The sequence below is a fragment of the Trichomycterus rosablanca genome, chromosome 21 (genome assembly GCF_030014385.1).
Source record: "Trichomycterus rosablanca isolate fTriRos1 chromosome 21, fTriRos1.hap1, whole genome shotgun sequence".
Lineage (NCBI taxonomy): Eukaryota > Metazoa > Chordata > Actinopteri > Siluriformes > Trichomycteridae > Trichomycterus > Trichomycterus rosablanca.
Window position 1 is genome coordinate 750023 of NC_086008.1, and position 22934 is coordinate 772956.

The 22934-nt window shown below is 48.0% G+C and overlaps 1 protein-coding gene across 6 annotated transcripts in view; it reads right to left on the bottom strand.

Moving 5' to 3' along the window:
• Positions 1-12332: 12332 nt before the first annotated feature.
• fbrsl1 (fibrosin-like 1) overlaps positions 12333-22934 on the bottom strand; it is a 216396-nt gene continuing 205794 nt past the window's right edge. For 4 of the 6 annotated variants that reach the window (XM_063017416.1, XM_063017418.1, XM_063017414.1 and 1 more), the window contains exons 10-19: positions 22305-22355; positions 20181-20276; positions 19826-19897; positions 19385-19414; positions 18491-18562; positions 18251-18383; positions 17650-17733; positions 15955-16038; positions 14473-14713; positions 12333-14372 (exon numbers count right to left, since the gene is read on the bottom strand). In XM_063017416.1, the coding sequence (XP_062873486.1) occupies positions 13238-14372; positions 14473-14713; positions 15955-16038; positions 17650-17733; positions 18251-18383; positions 18491-18562; positions 19385-19414; positions 19826-19897; positions 20181-20276; positions 22305-22355 (1998 nt within the window). In that variant the 3' untranslated portion in view covers positions 12333-13237. The remainder of the gene's footprint in view (positions 14373-14472; positions 14714-15954; positions 16039-17649; positions 17734-18250; positions 18384-18490; positions 18563-19384; positions 19415-19825; positions 19898-20180; positions 20277-22304; positions 22356-22934) is intronic. The other 2 variants (XM_063017417.1, XM_063017419.1) reach the window with 2 other exon arrangements.

Genomic DNA, 22934 nt, shown 5'->3' on the forward strand with positions numbered 1-22934 from the left:
ATATACAGCCATTAATGTCTAAACCACCGGCAACAAAAGTGAGTACACCCCTTAGTGAAAGTTCCTGAAGTGTCAATATTTTGTGTGGCCACCATTATTTCCCAGAACTGCCTTAACTCTCCTGGGCATGGAGTTTACCAGAGCTTCACAGGTTGCCACTGGAATGCTTTTCCACTCCTCCATGACGACATCACGGAGCTGGCGGATATTCGAGACTCTGCGCTCCTCCACCCTCCGCTTGAGGATGCCCCAAAGATGTTCTATTGGGTTTAGGTCTGGAGACATGCTTGGCCAGTCCATCACCTTTACCCTCAGCCTCTTCAATAAAGCAGTGGTCGTCTTAGAGGTGTGTTTGGGGTCATTATCATGCTGGAACACTGCCCTGCGACCCAGTTTCCGGAGGGAGGGGATCATGCTCTGCTTCAGTATTTCACAGTACATATTGGAGTTCATGTGTCCCTCAATGAAATGTAACTCCCCAACACCTGCTGCACCCATGCAGCCCCAGACCATGGCATTCCCACCACCATGTTTGACTGTAGGCATGACACACTTATCTTTGTACTCCTCACCTGATTGCTGCCACACATGCTTGAGACCATCTGAACCAAACAAATTAATCTTGGTCTCATCAGACCATAGGACATGGTTCCAGTAATCCATGTCCTTTGTTGACATGTCTTCAGCAAACTGTTTGCGGGCTTTCTTGTGTAGAGACTTCAGAAGAGGCTTCCTTCTGGGGTGACAGCCATGCAGACCAATTTGATGTAGTGTGCGGCGTATGGTCTGAGCACTGACAGGCTGACCCCCCACCTTTTCAATCTCTGCAGCAATGCTGACAGCACTCCTGCGCCTATCTTTCAAAGACAGCAGTTGGATGTGACGCTGAGCACGTGCACTCAGCTTCTTTGGACGACCAACGCGAGGTCTGTTCTGAGTGGACCCTGCTCTTTTAAAACGCTGGATGATCTTGGCCACTGTGCTGCAGCTCAGTTTCAGGGTGTTGGCAATCTTCTTGTAGCCTTGGCCATCTTCATGTAGCGCAACAATTCGTCTTTTAAGATCCTCAGAGAGTTCTTTGCCATGAGGTGCCATGTTGGAACTTTCAGTGACCAGTATGAGAGAGTGTGAGAGCTGTACTACTAAATTGAACACACCTGCTCCCTATGCACACCTGAGACCTAGTAACACTAACAAATCACATGACATTTTGGAGGGAAAATGACAAGCAGTGTTCAATTTGGACATTTAGGGGTGTAGTCTCTTAGGGGTGTACTCACTTTTGTTGCCGGTGGTTTAGACATTAATGGCTGTATATTGAGTTATTTTGAGGGAAGAATAAATTTACACTGTTATATAAGCTGCACACAGACTACTTTTCATTGTGTCAAAGTGTCATTTTGTCAGTGTTGTCCCATGAAAAGATATACTTAAATATTTGCAGAAATGTGAGGGGTGTACTCACTTTTGTGATACACTGTATATATATATATATATGTATGTGATTTTACTTCTATTATTTATCTCTACTGCTGTCACCTCTATTGGAGAGATACCATACACAATTCTATTGTACCTGTGTACAGTGACAATAAAGATTTTATCCTATTCTATAAGTATTAAATTTACTTTTAATAATCTAAAACCCTGAAACACATGAACTCAATCATTAAAGTGGGTGTCCACATACTTTTTGGTCATATAGCGTTAGCGGCTAGGATGCAATACTCGCTGTTGACCGTTAGGGGTAGCTGTTGCTCTTCACAACAATAGAGGAATTTAGTCGCTCTCACCATGAGGGGAAATGAACCGTCGATCCCACACAGAGACTTCCACTGGATTTCATACTGAGACTGCACTGATTTAACACCCAACATCAGTGAAGATTCCAGCACTGACTTCACTCTGGGGGAGAGAATTAATTCCAGTGCATGGTTCCAGTCTGGTTCCTCTGCACCACTATCAACCAACAGTTTCACAGAGCGCTCAAGGTTCCACAGTAACGTCGTCACGCCCAGACAGAAAGATGTTTAGATAGTAAAATGTATTTTTTGGCGGAAAGAGATGCTCCAAAGTCTAATTGGGGTGTGCTTTATATCACTTCAGGTGACATTTGGAATTGCACTTGCTAATTTTAGGATTGTGTGCATCTGCTCGGCTGTAGAAACCCAATCCAACAAACCTAACAAACAGGTCTTGCTCTTAGAGGCAGTTTGGAACTTGGTAATAAGTATGCTCCTAGTCATTTTCGCTGCATCTTGGATACTCCCCATGTATGTCTGTAGGTACTCTTCTAGTTTCTGGTGGGTGTGTGGTTGAGTGGGTGGTTAAAAGGATGAATGAACAGATAAGTAAGTAAATGGATTGACAAAAGGACAAATAGGAGGAGGAATAGTCAGGTTGCTAGAAGGACAAATGGATGGATGATGGGTAGGCAGGTAGGTGGATTTAAGGTTTGGTAGCTAGGGTGGTAGTTGGATGAATAGGTGGATAAATAGATGGGTAACTAATCAGAAGAATAGAGAGTTAAATGGATGGATGCATTGGTAGGTAGTTAAGCTGTAAGTATGGATGGATGGATTTGTAGGTAGGTAGGCTCTAAATAGATGAAAAAACAAAAAGCTTGATGGACAAATGGATAAACAGAAAGGTAAGTTAATGGATGAGGTATATGGTTGGTTGGTTGGTTGGATGCACAGATGAATGTAAGGCAAGGCAAGTTTATTTGTATAGCACCTTTCATACACAGTGGCAATTGAAAGTGCTTTACATAAGGAAAAATTAAAAGCATTAAAACATTCCTGAGATCTAGAACCTCAGAAAGACTTCTTGCAAACATTTAGTTACAATTAAGAACATGAAATTCAAACAAGAGAGATAAAAATTAAGAACATGAAAAATTAAAAGAAAATATTGTAAAATATACCCTACAATTTGGGAAATACGAAATTAAAACAAGAGAGATAAGCAATTAAAACATGAAAACTAAAAGAAAATATAGTAAAATATACCCTACAATTTAGAATGTACACTACTCTATAAAAAGAATTATTAAGAGCATGAAAAACTAAAAGAAATAGGGTAAAATGAGGGTAATAGCAAAAATTTCGAGCTCAATCATAGGCACAAGAAAAAAGAAAAGTTTTTAACCTGGATTTAAACATTTCTACATTTGCGGAACATCTAATATCTCCTGCAGTCTGTTCCAGTTATATGCAGCCCAACAGCTAAATGCTGCTTCACCATGTTTAGTTTGGACTCTGAGCTCGACTAGCTGACCTGAGTCCATGGATCTAAGAGATCTACTGGGTTTATATTCTCTAAACATTTCTGAGATGTATTCTGGGCCGAACCCATTCAGTGATTTATAGACCAGTAGCAGCACTTTAAATTCTATTCTGTAACTAACTGGAAGCCAGTGTAGAGATTTTAGAACTGGAGTGATGTGCTCAGTTCTCTTCGTCTCAGTTAAAACTCCAGCAGCAGCGTTCTGAATGAGCTGGAACTGTTTAATGGTCTTTTTGGGAAGTCCAGTTAAGAGACCATTACAATAGTCCACCCTACTGGAGATAAAAGCATGGATCAGCTTCTCTAGGTCTTGTTGGCACACTAGACCCTTGATTTTGGCTATATTTCTAAGATGGTAGAAGGCTGTTTTGGTGATGGTTTTAATATGGCTGGTGAATGTAAGATCTGAGTCTATTAGAACGCCAAGATTTCGGACTTGGTCTTTGGTTTTTAGAGCCCGGGAACTGAGGTGTTCACTGACACTAGACCTCTTTTCTTTGCTGCCAAACACCACAATCTCTGTTTTGTCCTTATTTAACTGTAAAAAATTCTGGCTCATCCAGTTATTGATGTCCTCCAGACACTGACACAGTGAATCTATTGGGCTGTAATCATCTGGTGAGAGAGCCAGATATATCTGTGTGTCATCTGCATAACTATGGTAATCAATGTTGTTAGCCTGTAGCATTTGGCCTAATGGCAGCATATAAAGATTGAACAGAAGAGGTCCGAGAACTGATCCCTGGGGGATTCCACATGTCATAGCCACCCTGTCAGTTTCACAGCTGCCAATAGTGACGAAGTAACTCCGGTCTTCTAAATAAGACCTAAACCAATTAAGGACTGTTCCGGAAAGTCCAACCCAGTTTTCCAACCTATCCAGCAGTATTCTATGATCTACAGTGTCAAAGGCAGCACTAAGATCCAGTAAAACCAGAACTGATATTTTACCCGAGTCAGTATTCAACCGTAGATCATTTAACACTTTTATGAGAGCCGTTTCAGTGCTGTGGTGAGCTCGAATTGTAGGGAGGTAAGTTAATGGATGAGGTATATGGTTGGTTGGTTGGTTGGTTGGATGCACAGATGGATGTAGGGAGGTAAGTTAATGGATGAGGTATATGGTTGGTTGGTTGGTTGGTTGGATGCACAGATGGATGTAGGGAGGTAAGTTAATGGATGAGGTATATGGTTGGTTGGTTGGTTGGTTGGATGCACAGATGGATGTAGGGAGGTAAGTTAATGGATGAGGTATATGGTTGGTGGGTTGGCTGGATTACACTGATGGATGTAGGGAGGTAAGTTAATGGATTAGGGGCGGTTGCATAAATGAATAGGTGTGTAGACGGATGGATTGACAGATTTACATTTATGGCATTTAGCGGACGAGCTGCGTCCAGACACTTTCGGCTACACAGAGCTTAGGATCGATTATAAGCTCAGGATGATTAATAATAATTAATAATGTGATGCTAATAATATTTTTATTCTGTTAAAATATAATTTCTATCAGGTTCTGTACTACCGTTTCCTGCGTCGAAGCTTCAGCTCCATGGAAAATTCCATCCACTGCAGAGCTCCTCATCAGCGTGTGTGTGTGTGTGTGTGTGTGTGTGTGTGTGTGTGTGGGAGGATGCTTTGACACCGAGTTCATCTCGTTTCTGGTTCAGAGTCTCTCATCAGCACCGCTCGCTCGTTTGTCAGACAGTTTTAATGATCACAAGTGAACAAATCCCTGGTGCACCATCCGAAACATCAAGGAGCGAGACGGTGCTGAGCTGGTGGAGGTGTGGGAGTGGGGGGACGGGGGTGGCGCTGATAGAGAGGCAGATAGTAATGATGTCTTGGTATTCAGGTCGGTGTACCCGTCTGAACCCCCCCGCCCCCGTTAGCCGGGTGAGCTGAGATTACAGGCCAATAAAAGCCTCCTGGTGGTGATGCTGGCGTCCTAAATTCCCTCAGATGTGTGATTACGCCACTCCAACGTTTTTCATTATAAAACCATTTGGCGGAGACGGAAGGACACGCGAACAGACCGAGGCCGCACACCGAACGAATTAACGAGGTTTCACTGGGACGCAAGCCGACAACCCGACGAATAATAATCAGGTCACGATCAGCACCGGGAACGCTGAAACCGCCAGAGAGGAATTACAGCGACGGGCGGGGCTGATGGAGGATAAATCATCTGATGGATCCAGGAATGAGCTGAAATGATGAACTGGTACAGAATAAGACTGGCAGGTTTATACACTATGTGGCCAAAAGTATCTGGACGACCCATTAAAGTAGAACAATCTTTGTGTGAGGGAGCGGGTGCAAGCCTGCTCAGCCTGAGTGGGGGCGGTGCAAGCAGCAGAGGAATTGTAATAGGGAACTGGAAATGACCAAAAACCCTACATCACTCTGATGGGGGTGGGTTGGGCACCAAGTAAAAACACTGCACACCCACTCACTCACTCGCTCACCCATCCACTCATCCAACTAACCAAACATCACTCACCCACTCACTCACTTCCTTACTCACCTAACCACCCACTCTCCAACCAACCAAACATCACTCACCCACCCACTCAACTCACTCACTCCCTCACTCACCTAACCACCCACTCTCCAACCAACCAAACATCACTCACCCACCCACTCAACTCACTCACTCCCTCACTCACCTAACCACCCACTCTCCAACCAACCAAACATCACTCACCCACCCACTCAACTCACTCACTCCCTCACTCACCTAACCACCCACTCTCCAACCAACCAAACATCACTCACCCACCCACTCAACTCACTCACTCCCTCACTCACCTAACCACCCACTCTCCAACCAACCAAACATCACTCACCCACCCACTCAACTCACTCCCTCACTCACCTAACCACCCACTCTCCAACCAACCAAACATCACTCACCCACCCACTCAACTCACTCACTCCCTCACTCACCTAACCACCCACTCTCCAACCAACCAAACATTACTCACTCACTCACTTATCTACCCAAACACTCACCCACTTACTCAACCAGCCAGCCACTTGGCCTCCAACCAACCAACTAAAAATCACTCACCCTCCCTCCCTCATCCACCCACTCACCCACTCTCCAACACAACAAAAATCACCCTCTCACCCACTCACCATCCACCCTTTCACTCCCTCCGTTCATCCACCCACTCTCCAACCAACCAAACATCACTTACCCACTCAACTCACTCACTTATCTACCCAAAACTCACCCACCCACTCAACCAGCCACCCACTTACCCTCCAACCAACCAACCAAACATCACTCACCCACCCACTCACTCCCTCACCCATCCACCCAACCAACCACCCACCCACCCACTCCCTCCCTCACTTATTCATCCACCCACTCACACACTCACACACCCAACCACCCACTCTTCAACCACCCACTCACTCACTCGTCCACTCTCTCACTCACATCTCTGTTTCTTTCAGCTGAACAGTAGCCGCTTCTTGTAAGTAGTAACACAAAACATGACAGCCACGCCCACATTCACCTAAATCTGCTATAATACCGGAGAAATTTAATCTACACGCAAAATGCTTGCAAACAGGCTGAGTCTTAATCTCAGGGTCTGATTCACTCTTCTAATACACTCGCCCCCTACTGACGAGCAGTCGAGCACCTGAGTTGTGCTACCGGCCTGACCAGGCACCCAACAGGCTCACGAATTGATCGGATAGGATGCTGAGGCAACAGCGACTCCTGCTGTCCGGTGGAGGAACACATTTACATTCTCTGCATTTAGCAGACGCTTTTATTCAAAGCGACGTACAGGTATGACTGAACACGAGCAATTTCTGAGCAACTGAGGGTTAAGGGCCTTGCTCAGGGGCCCAACAGTGGCAACATGGCATGGGTGGGGCTTAAACCAGCAACCTTCAGATTACTAGTCCAGTACTGTAACCACTGCCCACTGTGCTCGAACACTATAGCAACAAATTATATCAAAACAAGATCTAATTACGAACCCTTTGATGCCTCCAACGCTATCAAAAAAGTTGGGACATTTTTAGCACCGTCACTTTTCGTTCTTAATGCCCCCCGTCCCAGTTTTTTTCTTACTGGATCTCACTAAACGTCCCAACTTTTCTGGAAACGTGAAATGTGGTTTGGGTTTGTATTTCCGCCCCGTCGGCGTGAACGTTCCGCATCGGCGATCAGGATCGTTCTTACCGATCAATCATCCAGATCAAAAGAACGGCGGCGGCCCGGTGCAGCGAGAGGCCGAGGAACACGACCCGCCACGCCGGGAATCCGTTCCAGATGTGCACGTTCCATCTGATAAGAGAGGAGAAGCAGGAACACATCTGTCTGCAATCACTTCAGAACGTCGGCGTATCTGTTATTACGATGTAATATCGGCGGCGGCTCGGTTCTCATCCCGTCCTGATCGCTCAACCTTTTCATCGCTTCACCTGCAAACCATTTTCCTCCGCTCACGTTTCCTTTATCCGCCCAGATAACCGCTTCAAACGTCCAGCAGGTACGCCGGCCAGCCACGGTATTAGATAAAAAAGATAAACAAGGGCGCTCGGACGGCGGCGTGGCCTAGTGCTAGCACACCACTTGCTAGCCGGGTGTCCACACAGACTTTATCGGGTGTGTTTGATGGGCGGAAGTCGGACGGCGTCTCTCTATTTCTGCTGCTGCTAAACAACATCACATAGAGCTTAGTGTGGCTCTCCATACGTGATACGGCTCTCGGTAGGAACCCAACACTGGTGGATGATAAGAAGTGGCGGCAGATTGGACGCGTGTCTATCGAAGAAAAGCTCGTTTTAAAGAAACGTCTCTTTTGATGCAGCGGTGGCCTGTGTTAAGTAACAACGGTTTTCTGAAGTTCTCCAGAGCTCATGTGGTTGTGTTTATTACAGTAACATCCAGATTCTTTGAATCTATTTACAATATCATGTACAGTAGATGGTGAAAGACTATATTCTTTTTGAACTGATTGATTCTCTGATGAAGTTTGGAACACAGTGGTGAGCCACGCCCCATCATTGCTTGTACAGACTGATCTTGATCCAGGTGGATCCTTTTATACCCGATCATGATTCCCTCACCTGGTACCAACTCACCAGCTCACTCTTATTCTGATCCTGTCCCAACTATTTTGGAGTGTGTTGTGTGTGTACAGCTCTCTGTGTCTGTGAGAAGCGGTTGGCGTCTGTGTGAGGGAGCGGGTGCTAGTCTGCAGCTCTGCTCAGCCTGAGTGGGGTCGGTGTAACCAGCAGAGGAATTGTAATAGGGAACTGGAAATGACCAAAAACTCTACATCACTCTGGTGGGGGTGGGTTGGGCACCAAATGAAAACACTGCACACACACTCACTCACTCTTTTACTCACTCACTTAACCACCCACTCACTCACTCACTCACTTAACCACCCACCCACTCACTCACTTAAACACCCACCCACCCACTCACTCACTCACTCACTCACTTAACCACCCACCCACCCACTCACTCACTCACTCTTTTACTCACTCACTTAACCACCCACTCACTCACTTACTCACTCACTTAACCACCCACCCACTCACTCACTTAACCACCCACCCACCCACTCCCTTACTTAACCACCCACCCACTCACTCACTTAACCACCCACCCACCCACTCACTCACTTAAACACCCACCCACCCACTCACTCACTTAACCATCCACCCTCCCACTCACTCACTCACTCACTCACTTAACCACCCACCCACTCACTCACTTAACCACCCACCCACCCACTCACTTAACCATCCACCCACCCACTCACTCACTAACTTAACCACCCACCCACTCACTCACTTAACCACCCACCCACCCGCTCACTCACTTACTTAACCATCCACCCACCCCCCCACTCACTCACTTAACCACCCACCCACTCACTCACTCAACCACCCACCCACTCACTCAACCACCCACTCACTTAACCACCCACCCACCCACTCACTCACTTAACCACCCACCCACTCACTTAACCATCCACCCACCCACTCACTCACTCACTTAACCACCCACCCACCCACTCACTCACTTAACCATCCACCCACCCACCCACCCACTCACTCACTAACTTAACCACCCACCCACCCACTCACTCACTTAACCACCCACCCACTCACTTAACCACCCACCCACCCACTCACTCACTCACTCACTAACTTAACCACCCACCCACTCACTCACTTAACCACCCACCCACCCACTTAATCACCCACCCACTCACTCACTTAACCATCCACCCACCCACCCACTCACTTAATCACCCACCCACCCACTTAACCATCCACCCACCCCCCACTCACTTAACCATCCACCCACCCACTCACTTACTTAACCACCCACCCACTCACTTAACCACCCACCCACTCACTTACTTAACCACCCACCCACTCACTCACTTAACCAACCACCCACCCACCCACTCAATCACCCACCCACCCACTCAATCACCCACCCACCCACTCACTTAACCACTCACCCACCCACTCACTCACTCACTTACTTAACCACCCACCCACTCACTCACTTAACCACCCACCCACCCACTTAATCACCCACCCACCCACTCACTCACTTAACCATCCACCCACCCACCCACTCACTTACTCACTTACTTAACCACCCACCCACTCACTCACTCACTTAACCACCCGCCCACCCACTCACTCACTTAACCACCCGCCCACCCACTCACTCACTCACTTAACCATCCACCCACTCCCCTACTCACTCACTTAACCACCCACCCACCCACTCATTCATGGGCAGTTCAAGGCAGGTAAGCCACCTTGTGCATGTTTTTGGTTTTGGTAACCAGCATGCCCAGAGGAAACCAGTTCAGGACCCACCTGCTGCACCACCTTGCCACACTTTCCTAATTACACAGGGGTCATACTGGAACCAAGGCTGTTTTAATTCTTCCCCATTCATATCTCTCTCTCTCTCTCTCTCTCTCTTTTGTTTTTCTCGGTGTCTCTCACCCATCGATTTTCGGTGCCCCTGTGTAATGATCACAGGGGCTCTGTGAGGGGCGCGGGGATGTTAGAGAACGCTATGAGAACGAATTAAGGTCAGGGAGACGGAGGGAGAGGGGGATAAAAGGATGAGCCGGTCAATACGTGAGCGGAGAGGCTAATTTCAGGTGGCGCTGTGAGAGAGCCGGCGTGATGGTTAGGCCAGTAGAACCCGGTCCTGCTTTTCTCTCCTGGGTTTGGAGGTGAATCCCTGTAATGAGTGCAGCGCTCGGGTCAATACGGCCAGTCGATAGCGATAACCTGCAACACAAACACTCCAAACGCTGCTCGTCCTCAAAATCGATGCTCTTTATCCCGCCTGCGGTGAGCACGGCTTAGCCGCGGTGTGTCCCACTGACCCCGCCGCCTCCTCCCATCTCACACCCACACAACAGGACGTTTTATTCAGAACCTGTCCTGATGGCTCTGTATGTTCTGCACACGTGTGGAGACTATCAAGAACACGCCAGAGCATGTACCTGAGCTCCATAAAGACTTCGCTGGAATGGGCACATTAGTGCCAGTGGTTCTGGAATGGCATGTACAAGAAGCTCATAATCGGTGTCCACATATTTATTGCATTTTCTCCTTGCATGTTCCAAACACCCAATTGTACGTCCTCTGCGACTTGCACTACCCCATCTGGGTCCCTGGTAACTTCCTATCACCTGCCGGAGACAGGTATGGTCAAGAGGCATGCTATACTCTATGAAAATGATCCACCGCACATGCAGGCGCTTCGACCAGCCACCAGAGGTCGCATGTGCACAGCCAGTGTCTGTTTAACACCCGGCCAGGTCGACAGCACAGCTGAGATTCAAACTCGAGAGCTGAAATACTTTTAGCCATATTGTCTACCTGCACAAAGTAGTGTGATATTATAAACGTTTTATTTATCCTAAATTGATTCAAGATCCGTACGTACATCTTGCTTTTGACTCCACCAGTGACCCCTACTGTCCGTTCCTGGCATTTGCACAAGTGGTGAAGGGGTATTTGGAGTATAGCGTGTTCCTCTGCGCATGGCACATCTCTGGGTCGGAATCTCTCACTAGTCCACACCCACAGACTAGAAAACTGGAGATTTAATGGACATTCGGGGTTCCACCTCCAGACTTGGAGTGTCAAGTTCTAGTCTCGATGGTGCCACCAGCCTGATCGATCGGGTGCTGAACAGACACGACTGGTGTCTGAGACAGAAAAGACTGGATGGGAAACAACCTTCCTGCTGGTCAAACAGTGACCTCTGGTGTTTGGTCAAGGTGTTGGCATGAGTGAGAGCAGAATACAAAGAGAGCAGCGTGGTCTACCGTCAGCGGGGGACTCATTCTACCAGCAGAGTGCGCAGGGAAATGATGGATATCCAAACTGATACGGCGCCAAATACTGAAAACGTGCTCGCAATATAGCTGAGAGTGTTGGAGCTTGTGACACAGTTACAAGATGAAGATATAGAAGATATACTTTATGTGTCATATATACATATACAGGTGTACAATTAAATTCTTTCTTCGCATATCCCAGCTTGTTTGGAAGCTGGGGTCAGAGTGCAGGATCAGCCATCGTACGGCGCCCCCGGAGCAGACAGGGTTAAGGGCCTCGCTCAAGGACCCAACAGTGGCTGCATGGCAGAGCTGGGATTTGAACCGCCAATCTTACGGTTGATAGCCCAAAGCTCCACCCACTAGGCTACCAGTGTCCCGTGGCTACAACTGGGTGTGTTTGAGGGATGGAAGGCTGGACTGTGATCTCAGGGACTGGTACAAGTGCCTGCACATGCGATACGACTGGTAGGTGATAAAAAGTGGCTGCAGGTTCACGATTAGGAATCGGATACGACTAGATTAAGAGATAAAAGGGAAGAAATATTTGGACCAGACTCAGTTTGTGTCAGGATCTACCTGGGCTGCGTCCCGCTCCGTGGTGCGTTCACTTTCACCTCTGCTGCTGCGTGTAGGTTAATAACGGTTCTCAACAACACACAAACACACGAGGAATGATGCAGATATCAGGTCCGACCTTTATTCCGTACATTTTTAAACCATGAATGTTCTTTTTTTTTTTTTTTTTTCACGCCTAAAACTCTACGTGTTCTGTATACAAGAGTCTAAGAAAAGAACAACTGCACAACACCACAAGGTTCCACAGAGACAGTCCGTCAGCGCCCGCTCACCCACGGTTCCCTCCTAGAGTTCAGACACGGCCGGGAGGATTCGCCGGGGTACGTCAGCCGCGAGATACCGCGAGCCGTCCAATCGGAGCCTTCCGTTTCCTCTTTGCATAGATGCCAGCTCACCACTCGACAAGTTCGAACCGCCGTCCACGGTTTCTGACCGCTGCTTCGCTTTTTCTAGAAACATTTAAAAAGTCTAAACTGTACAACGCCGACGTTCAGTTCCGAGGTCAAATCAACCAGATATTTACAATAACTTACAGAAAGCCAACAGGAATATTTGTGATACGTAATTCTGCATCTCCAGAGCGAAAAACAGGCAAAAACAGAGAGAGGGGCGAATAGAACACGGTACACGCTCAGCACAATTATTCTCCAGTCACGACTGTCCAGATCCGCTTTACATCCACCACACCGTCTGACTGAGGCTAAACACGGGCGCAGGCTAATCCGTAAAAAAAAAACGACGGCGTCTGTACACGGAGAGGAGAACGAACTGGTTTCAATCTTCACTTGGTCACACGGGAAATAAAAAAAGCCGCCGGATCGATATATTAATGTTAATATCAAATTCTTTGTGGTTGCCGCCTCGTCCTCGTCCGCGCGGATATAAAACGCAAGCGTACGATGTGCTTTGTAATCCGAGGTAAGAATTCTGTTTGTACAAATGATACAGTACGGAAAAGTAATAAGTGCACGTCAGACGTCCGGGCGGCCGCGGCGTCGCCGTTACCGTGCCTCGACTTCTTTAGGATTGCGCGACGGTGAATATTCCCTCGTGTCTTGTTGCGTAGTCCGTCTCGGCGAACCGGGGCGAATGGAGGGTACGAGCGGCGGTGGGGCGCTGAGCGCCGCCGTCGGGGGAGGCCGATACGGCATCACCCCTAGGTGCGGGAGGAACGGCGGCATGTGGGGTAAGTGTCCTTCCATGGGCGACTGATGGAGCTGGTGAAGTCGGGCGCGTTCCAGTTCGTCACGTAAGTGAAGGCGCTCCCGCTCCTCGGCCTGATGCCTCATCCGCTCCTGCTCCCTGCGCACCTCCAGTAAGTGATCATGGTGCGAGTACTCGTGCGGCTCTCGGTCTCGGTAATTCCGATCCGGCTCGTAGATCCCCGGGAATCGAGTTCCGGGTTCGGATCGGATCTGGAAGTCCATCCGTCTCTGCAGGTCCAGGTTCCGATACGCCTCGCGTAACGGATCCCACGAGAAAGCCGCGTGAGGAAAGCGGTCGCGGTTTGCCGACGCGAAGTGGCTCATGCCTACAAACGGAGCCAGACGGGCGCGGTCGAGCATGCCCATCTGGTGCACGAACGGCAGAGAGTGCGGGATTGTGGGCGGAGCCTGGTGCTGAGGCGGCGGGAGGGGCGGAGCCTGGTGCTGAGGCGGCGGGAGGGGCGGAGCCTGGTTGGGAGTGGAAGTCTGCGAGGAGGGTTCGGAGCCGAGCACCAGCACGTCCTGATCCTGCTCCTGTTCCTTGCGCTCCTCTTTGATATTCGTGGAGTCGTTCTTGATCTTGTGAATCGCCCCCGGCGACGTCAGCTTCCTGTCGGCCATCTTGATGGGCGCAGGGTCGCTGCTTTTGAACGGAGACGGCGAGCGCAGGACCAGTTTGCAGGAGTCGATTGAGGAAGACGAGGCGCTGCGCTCGATGCAGTCTTTCGACGGCGAGCGACTCCGGTCCTTCGCTCTCGCCTCCGACAGAACGCCCGAGCCCATCTCTCTCCCGGCGTCACCATGGAGACGGTCGCTGTGACTGCGCGGCATGTCGCCGGTGCTGCCGCCGCTGTTGCAGCGAATCAGGCTGCTGATCTGGTAGCTGACGGGAGCGGAGGCGGGAGAGGAACGGTTCGAATGACGACTGTCCCTAAAAACAGAATTCAAGAGAGACGGAACATCAGCACACGTCACGAAAATCCTGCAATCTGATTGGCTGAGAGCAAAGCGCACATTTTATATACACTCACCTGTCTCTATCCTTCTCGTCCTTGCCGATGGAGGAGTCTCGCTTCTCTCGCTCTCTCTCGCGCTCTCGCTCTTTCTCTCGCTCGTGGCTGTTGGCCGAGCTGCTCCTCTCCCCCTCGCTGACTTTGGGCCACTGTGGAAAGGAGGGTGGGGTTCGGTGTAGCCGGTTCCACGAGTCCTGGCTCGGGCTGCTGAACCCGGGCAGCGCCGGACCGTCTTTAGGTCCGAACATGCTGTTAGGGGCTGAAAATGAGACCAGAAAAAAAAAAAACTCAGAGGAATCTTCAGACCCTACAGGAGGAACGGAAACAGAAACGCTGTACTCAAAGTATTCTGGCACGACTGAGTTCTGGGTTCGAGTCTCAGCCACGCCACCCGCCTGGCTGGGTACCCAGCTAAGGGAAACATGGTGTTCCGTCCTTCCAGTACAGCTCCAGAGAATGGTGGCTCAGCACCTCTCCTGAAGTGCAGATGGTGCATCCATGATCCTCTTTGGTTGCAACCTTACTTAGAAGCTTCTTTCACAATCAACTAACGTTCTGTTTGATATATTCAATTCCCCGGGGCTGTAGGCCAGCACATGCCTTTTTTTGACACATGCGAAGCCAGCAGACACAAAGAGTCACGGCATGTGTGGAGGACCCGGCTAATCTGTCTGTCCTCTTGTGCCAGCACCTCAAACAGACAGTAGGAGTCGCTGTTGCAGTTGGATGCAGCCTGTTGTGCCTGGCAAGTGAACAGACCCGGATGATGTGGTGGTGGGTCAGGGGTGGCATTTTTGGGCTCACGCAAATTCAAACTCAACACTCAGTACTCCAAGTATTTCTAGACCAGAAGGCAAATGGTGCTGTTGCAGCAGCAAGGAGGAGATAACCTCCGGCCGTCCCTCCCTCAGGCAGGGTCATCTGTGCCCGTAAGGTGCTGCCATGCTGGAGCTCAAGCGCATCACAGACACAGTTGATAATCTGACGGGAGCGAGACCGGATTCGGATTCACCTCTTACTTTCGGCTGCTGAAACAGCGACACCTGCTGTCTGGTTAAGTCGGCAGCACAATTAGGAGAGGAATACTTTCTGATGAAATAATCCGCTGTCTGGTAAAAAGAAGAGGCTGACGGCTGTCGGGGAAGACGTGTGCTAGCCCTGCGCCCCCCTCTCGGTTTTCCTAAAATCCGATCTGGGCTGGAATTTGATCTGGACCGGATCGGAATGGAGCACGGTGGATTGGGACGAATCAGAACTCAAGTCTGCTTGCTAATTTGGATGTAAACGGATGCAGAAAAGCAGCGGGGGTGTAATTAATACATAATTCAGACTCAACAGAGTGTGTGTGTGTGTGCGCGGTGTAATTTGGCAGCGGTACGGTGGCAGGATTAAACTGAGCTGGTTCTAATTCTTTCTCTCCCCGAGCTCTTATTTGGCATCAGTTCTACAGCTAAGTGTCTCATCCGCCCCAGCGCCGGTCTCTCTCCGCTCCCGTCTTACCCAGCGAGGGGTTTCCGAGTCCCCCGAAAGCATGAGCTGAAAGGTTGCCCAGATTTCCGAAAGAACCGGAGCGACTGAAAGCATCTGCAACAAAGAACAACAACAACAGGAGGAGAGGATTAAAGGTGACGGGACGACGGAACATACGTACACATTTATTACATACTAATAAAACCTTAATAGAACAAGTCATAACATTATAACCACCTCCTTGTTTCTACACTCACTGTCCATTTTATCAGCTCCACTTACCATATAGAAGCACTTTGTAGTTCTACAATTACTGACTGTAGTCCATCTGTTTCTCTACATGCTTTGTTACCCCCTTTCATGCTGTTCTTCAATGGTCAGGACCCCCACAGGACCACCACAGAGCAGGTATTATTTAGGTGGTGGATGATTCTCAGCACTGCAGTGACACTGACATGGTGGTGGTGTGTTAGTGTTTGTTGTGCTGGTATGAGTGGATCAGACACAGCAGCGCTGCTGGAGTTTTTAAACACCTCACTGTCACTGCTGGACTGAGAATAGTCCACCAACCAAAAACATCCAGCCGACAGCGCCCCGTGGGCAGCGTCCTGTGACCACTGATGAAGGTCTAGAAGATGAGCGACTCAAACAGCAGCAATAGATGAACGATCGTCTCTGACTTTACATCTACAAGGTGGACCGACTAGGTAGGAGTGTCTAATAGAGTGGACAGTGAGTGGACACGGTGTTTAAAAACTCCAGCAGCGCTGCTGTGTCTGATCCACTCATACCAGCACAACACACACTAACACACCACCACCATGTCAGTGTCACTGCAGTGCTGAGAATCATCCACCACCTAAATAATGAAGAACAGGGTGAAAGGGGGTAACAAAGCATGCAGAGAAACAGATGGACTACAGTCAGTAATTGTAGAACTACAAAGTGCTTCTATATGGTAAGTGGAGCTGATAAAATGGACAGTGAGTGTAGAAACAAGGAGGTGGTTTTAATGTTATGGCTGATCGGTGTATAATCAAGCTACAGACAGTCAAATATATACAGACAGCAGGTCAGTTGCTGGATCTGGTGGTCTTGATCGTTCTCAGTGTCCATATAAATACGGCTAGTTTGCACCCATTACACGTGGCTACAACATTCCCTGATTGTAATTTCCTAATTCTCGCCCCCTTTGACACGTCTCCACTCTCGGATCGCTTCATTTCTCCTGTCAGTAATAGAAGTCTAACGGAGAGCAGAAATGCGCATGTGTTTCCAAGTTCAACTGAACTGCGGCAGCTATAAAGAACCCGCCACTCAGACACGGCCCCAACCTGAAGTTCCTGATCCCTGATCAGATGTTTCGTGAAGGATTGTGAGATATTAAAACCCAAACAACACCGTACCTGCCGTAAAGCATGGTGGTGGTAGCGTTTACATATTTCATTTGGTAGAACTGATGCGTTGCGGAAAGTCGGAATAATACGGAATAATAAAGAAGCCAGATTAATGTTCTTTAGCACGAGCTTCTGGAATGTCATGACCAAACTCCTGACCTCAACGCTGTCGAAAATATGTGGACTGCACTGAAAAGTTAAGATCAAACCCGAGTTGTACCGTCAGCCTAGGACAGAGACGAGAGAGAACCAAACATCAGGTGCTGTCTGTATATTTTTGACCCATTAGAACAAAAGAAGAAGTAAAAAAAATTGGGGGGCTACTTACGCTTACCTGCCAAATGAGTGGGAGGCAGGAAACTGCTGTGATGAGGGGCGGGGCCATAGGGCGAAGCGGCCGGATGTCCGGATCCTATTGGATAAACGAAATGACATCATCAAAACCGTCTATAATCAGCAGAGCTGTGAGCAGCTGTAATAGAAGGATTGTTCTCTACTCCTGTTATTTTAGTCATAGCCGATTACTGCGTCGCTTGCACCACCTACACGCTGGCTGCAGACTAGCACCCGCTCATCACGACGTGTTGAAGTTACACCAGCAGGAGAGTCCCGCTATGCTCTATGTGTTCCTCCACTATTATTCTATGCAGCAGGAGGCGCTGTTGCAGCAGCAACAACCTTCCTGCCTTTAGATGCAGCCAGACTAGCACTTTCTTAAGGAGAGCCGTATCGTGTATGGAGAGTCGCACTACGCTCTACCATGAATCCTCCACCTGGCTCACACTTCCTCCTACAGTAAGCTTCAGCATGTTAGATGGAACACGCTATGTCTTTGGTTTTCTCCACCACTCATGCAGTTGCCTCAAACTGACACTAGTAGTCACCATTGCAGCAGCCAAATATAATACTGACCTCCCACACAGGCTTACCTGTAGAGGAGAAGAGAGGTCGGGCGAGGTCGTGAGAGTAGGGAAATCCGGGGAACATGCCCGGGGCTGGAGGTCTGCTGAACAAATCCAGTTTACCGGTAATGTCCAGTTTATGAGGGTCCAGCTGCATCTGCTGCACAAAAAACCACATCACGCGATCAACACCAACAATAAAACACGGTAAACACATCAAACCAACGTCCTGAAGAGCTCTGAGAAACGTTCTGTTATCATCATTACCTTAATCTTCTGCTGATGGTGGTAGATCTGCCAGGCGATCTGGACGTGCACCGCGCACCACTTCCCCGGCTTCTGCAAAATAACAGTGATTTATTATCCAGAGTCACGTACAGAAGAGCTTCAGCAGTAAACGCTTCATTTACTCTAGTACACACACCAGCACAAGAACCCAAAACCTGCTGGAGGACTGTTAGAAGACAGAGGGGAGTGGTGGTAGCAGTGGTGGTGGTAGCAGTGGTGTTGTGACAACAGTAGGGTGTTGGGGTGACACTGGGAACATGATGGCAGTTGGAAGACGTGGCGGCAGTGGGACAATGAGGCAGCAATGTGACAACAGGATGGCAGTAGGGTGTTGTGGTGGCAGTGAGACAACAAGGCAGCAATAGGATGATGGGGCGGCAGTGGGGAGATGTGGCAGCATTTGGGTGTTGCGGTGGCAGTAGGGTATCGTGGTGGCAGTGGGATCTTGTTGGCGACAGCAGGGTGTTGTGGCGGCAGTAGGGTGACAGCAGGGTGTTGTGTTGTGGTAGCAGTAGGGTAGACGTGGCAGAAGTAGGATGTTGTGAGGCAGTAGGGTGTTGTGGCGGCAGTAGGGTAGACGTGGCAGAAGTAGGATGTTGTGAGGCAGTGGGGTGTTGTGGTGGCAATGGGGAGACATGGCAGAAGTGGTGGGGTATCGTGGTGGCAGTGGGTAAACGTTATGGCAGTGGGGGGCTGATGGAGGAAGTGACAGGATTAGTATCTTCAGCACTGAAACATCAGGAGAAGCCATGGGAGGATCTGACCTTCCCGAGAGAGAGAGAGCGGGTGTAGAAGGAAAATATAAGAGGACCAAGTACAGAACCCTGTGGGACACCATCTATTAAATTCATGAGAAATTAAAGCTGTACTCACTCTCACCGAGGTTCTGAACGGATCCGTCAGCTAGAGAGGAAAAACAGAGAAGATCCAACCGTGAACCATCATCATCATCATCATCATCACATCAGCACTGATCACATGTTATCACCTATCATATACGAGCGCTTAGCATGGCGCTTCCACTAGATTCTGGAACATCACTGCAGCCAGCGAGGCTCTCTGGAATTCAGACGCTTCTTCTGACCAGACTGCTGGATTCTTACAGAGAGCTGTGACGTGTATGGAGGAACACGCTGTTCTCTCTGTACTCCTCCACCGCACGGCTCGTGTTAGTGGAGCACCGGCCAGGCGGTTTCCCCCCTGAGGTTTGAACCTGGGTCTACATGAGGAGTCATGTCCATGCTAAGCTACGTGACCGAGCTGTTGTTGCTCCTGGTTAAGTGTTAAGCGATGGTTTGTGTTTGCGTCACTGACCCGCGGATCTTTCTGGAGCAGGGTGTGAGGGACGGCGCCCGGTCTGCCCGCTACGTCGATCGAGTTTGAGGCCTGGAGAGCAGATAAAGAAAATAAACACACATTTACACACTGTATGAACCTACTGGAAATCAGGTGGAACAGTGGGCGCATTCCAAGGTTGTGAAGAAACCCTGTAAGTGTCACTTCATACATTTAGAGAGGAACTTTGAGGATTATTAACATTGTCCACAGTCGAGCGAGCTTCACATCAGCAGGTGAAGGTGAGAGAAGAGAGAGCCTCTGTGAAGCTTGCTGGACTGTGGACAGCATCACTCAGACTGTAGGAAGCTGTAGTAGAGGAACTGGTCCTGACCTTTGGTTGAAAGGCTCCCTGCAGGGAGCTGAAGGGCCCCGGGTGGGGCAGTAGAGGGGGCATGCCTGGCATCGCTGGAGGGTACGAGGAAAAGAACTGCACACACAGATAAACAACCAATCAGATCAAAGAACCCGTCCATAACCTGCAGGGTTACTAACAGGGTAAACCACGCCGGGTTATAACAGGTGTATCAAATCAAGTGTGTGAGTGTGTATACGAGTGTGTGTTTTTATTGTGCGTGTGTATAAATGAGTAAATATAATTGTGTTTTATTGTGTGTTTATTAAAGTGTGTGTGTGAATATGTGTAAGTGTGTGTATCAGTGTGTTTTATTGTGTGTGTGTGTGTGTAAGTGAGTGTATGTCTGAATATAAGTGTGTGTTTTTATTTGTGTATAAGTGTGTGTGTGACTGTAAATGTGTGTGTACATAAGTGTGTTTTTATTATGTGTGTGTATGTGTGTAATATAAGTGTTTTCATTGTATGTATAAAAGTGTGTGTGTGACTTAGTGTGTGACTATGTAAGTGTGTGTTTTTATTGTGTGTGTATAAGTATGTGTATAAGTGTGTGTGTGTGTGTGTGTATAAGAGTGTGTGTGACTATGTGTAAGTGTGTGTATGTGGGAACATAAGAGCGTGTGTGTATAAGAGTGTGTTTTCTTTTTTGTGTGAGTCTAAGAGTGTGTATAAGTAGGGCTGTCGCGGTGACAGAATTTCACCTTGCGATATTCAGCCTGTCTCAATATCGCGGTATGCGATAATATCGCCATTTTTTATTTTTTTTTTGAAAATTACTTAATTTATCTGGATTTTAGAGCTATATATAAACAAGCTTTATTGTTAGACTATGATTCGGTATATTACTGATTTATAATGACAAAGATGAGGCGGCTTTAAGACCAATGAAATGTGTGTTTATTGTTAAATAGCAGGGATGCGCGTCTTTTCTCTATTAAAAAAAGGTTTAAATTTAGCTTCTAGCCTAGGTTAGATAAACACTGTGAAACAAAAAAAAAGTGTTTAGGCTAAATATTTTAAATGCACATCTAATCAAAATATGGTAAAAAAAAATAGAATAAAGAATAAAGTCTGTAAGAGCTTAAACCTGCGTTATCATGCGCGCTAGAAAAACCAACATGTTCACCTGATGTGTTTTAGAGAGGATCTAAGTGGGGTAGAGATGTTCCCCTCGGTACTAAAACCCTCTCTGATGGTGCTCGTTGCATTAATACACTGTAGATGTGCTGTACCTGCATGCGACTTTAGAGATCAGAGAAAGTCTAGCCTGGTTATCGCGCCACTATTAACCATCTATTTAGTAGGTATAATTAATATAACAATATAAACTACATTTCAAGTTATTATTCGTTTCAATACATTTTTATTCAACGAAAAAATGCATTTAAATAATTCCAGCAAGCCAGCAAGAGAGAATCTGCAGGCTGCAATGCCATATTAACCGTCATTAAGTGTTTTAGTTCACCAAGGCTGTTTAAATGTCGTCTAAATTACAAGTATTTATTGAGTGTGAACTCAATTTAATCATTAATAAACTTGTCTAAAATTCCTGTTGCGATTGTTTACATTTTAAAACACAAAGCCTGACACTCAGCAGCAACGCATGAGAACAGGTTGCGGGAAAATGTCGCTCTTAGCTCATTTTCATTATGAATTTATTTAACATTTATTACGCACGAATGTAAGCGTATAAAACAAGATGGACCCTGCAACAATAAAAAAAAAGAGAAGAAAGAAAGAAAAAACGTGAATATCGCGGTGTTGCGGTTGCTTGGCATGCCCTGCGGTTGGCTGGTCTATACCGCGATATTTCAAAATTGCGGTTAGCGTGACAGCCCTATGTATAAGTGTGTTTTATTGTGTATGTGTGTGTGATTATGTGTAGTGTGTGTATATACAGTATATTGTGTGTTTAAGAGTGTGTGTGACTGTGTGTGTATATAAGTGTGTGTGTAACAGCCTTTCCTCGCAAACAACAGCTGTGTGTGTTCTGAATGCCTGACCAGATCCGCGGTGCCACCCGTACACCCTGTTTACCCTGATTGTGATGGTGTGTAGTTGTTGTGTGTAGTTGTGCAGTTGTGTGTAGTTGTGTGTACTCACACTGGACTGGCGCAGGAAGGGATTGTCCAGTTTGGGAGCGTATTTATCAAACTGTAATCAAACACAGAGAAATAAAAACCATGTCAGAGCCGCCGATCCGATCAAAACCTGTGTGTGTGTGTGTGTGTGTGTGTGAGCTGAACAGGAAACGTGGTGTTTACACAGAACAATCAAAACCAGATCAGGTTTAATAAACTGGTTTCACCCTCGACGAAACAACATCATCACACAGAGAAACACGGCCGGGCGTCGGCACATCAAAGAGAAAAACAACAAAGAGCAGCAGAGACATCAAAGAGTCCTGGACCATCAGCACGGAGCTAATACAGCAGCAACGGACCACTGCGGGTACAGTGTCAGGACCTGCTGTCCTCCCCACACACACACACACGCACCAGTCATGTTCACAAACCGCTTCATCCTGGTCAGGGTCACAGTAAATCCAGGGTCTACCGGAACAGGACACCAGTTCATCAACCAACACCAACCAACCAATCCATCTTCTGCACCTGAGGACCAGAGCACTCAGGAGAAACCCAGGAGGACTCGACCACCTGAGCTGCAGAAGATGGATGGATTGGCTGAAGGTAAGAGTTAGCAAGGGAGTGATCAGGCGCTCGTTGGCACTAA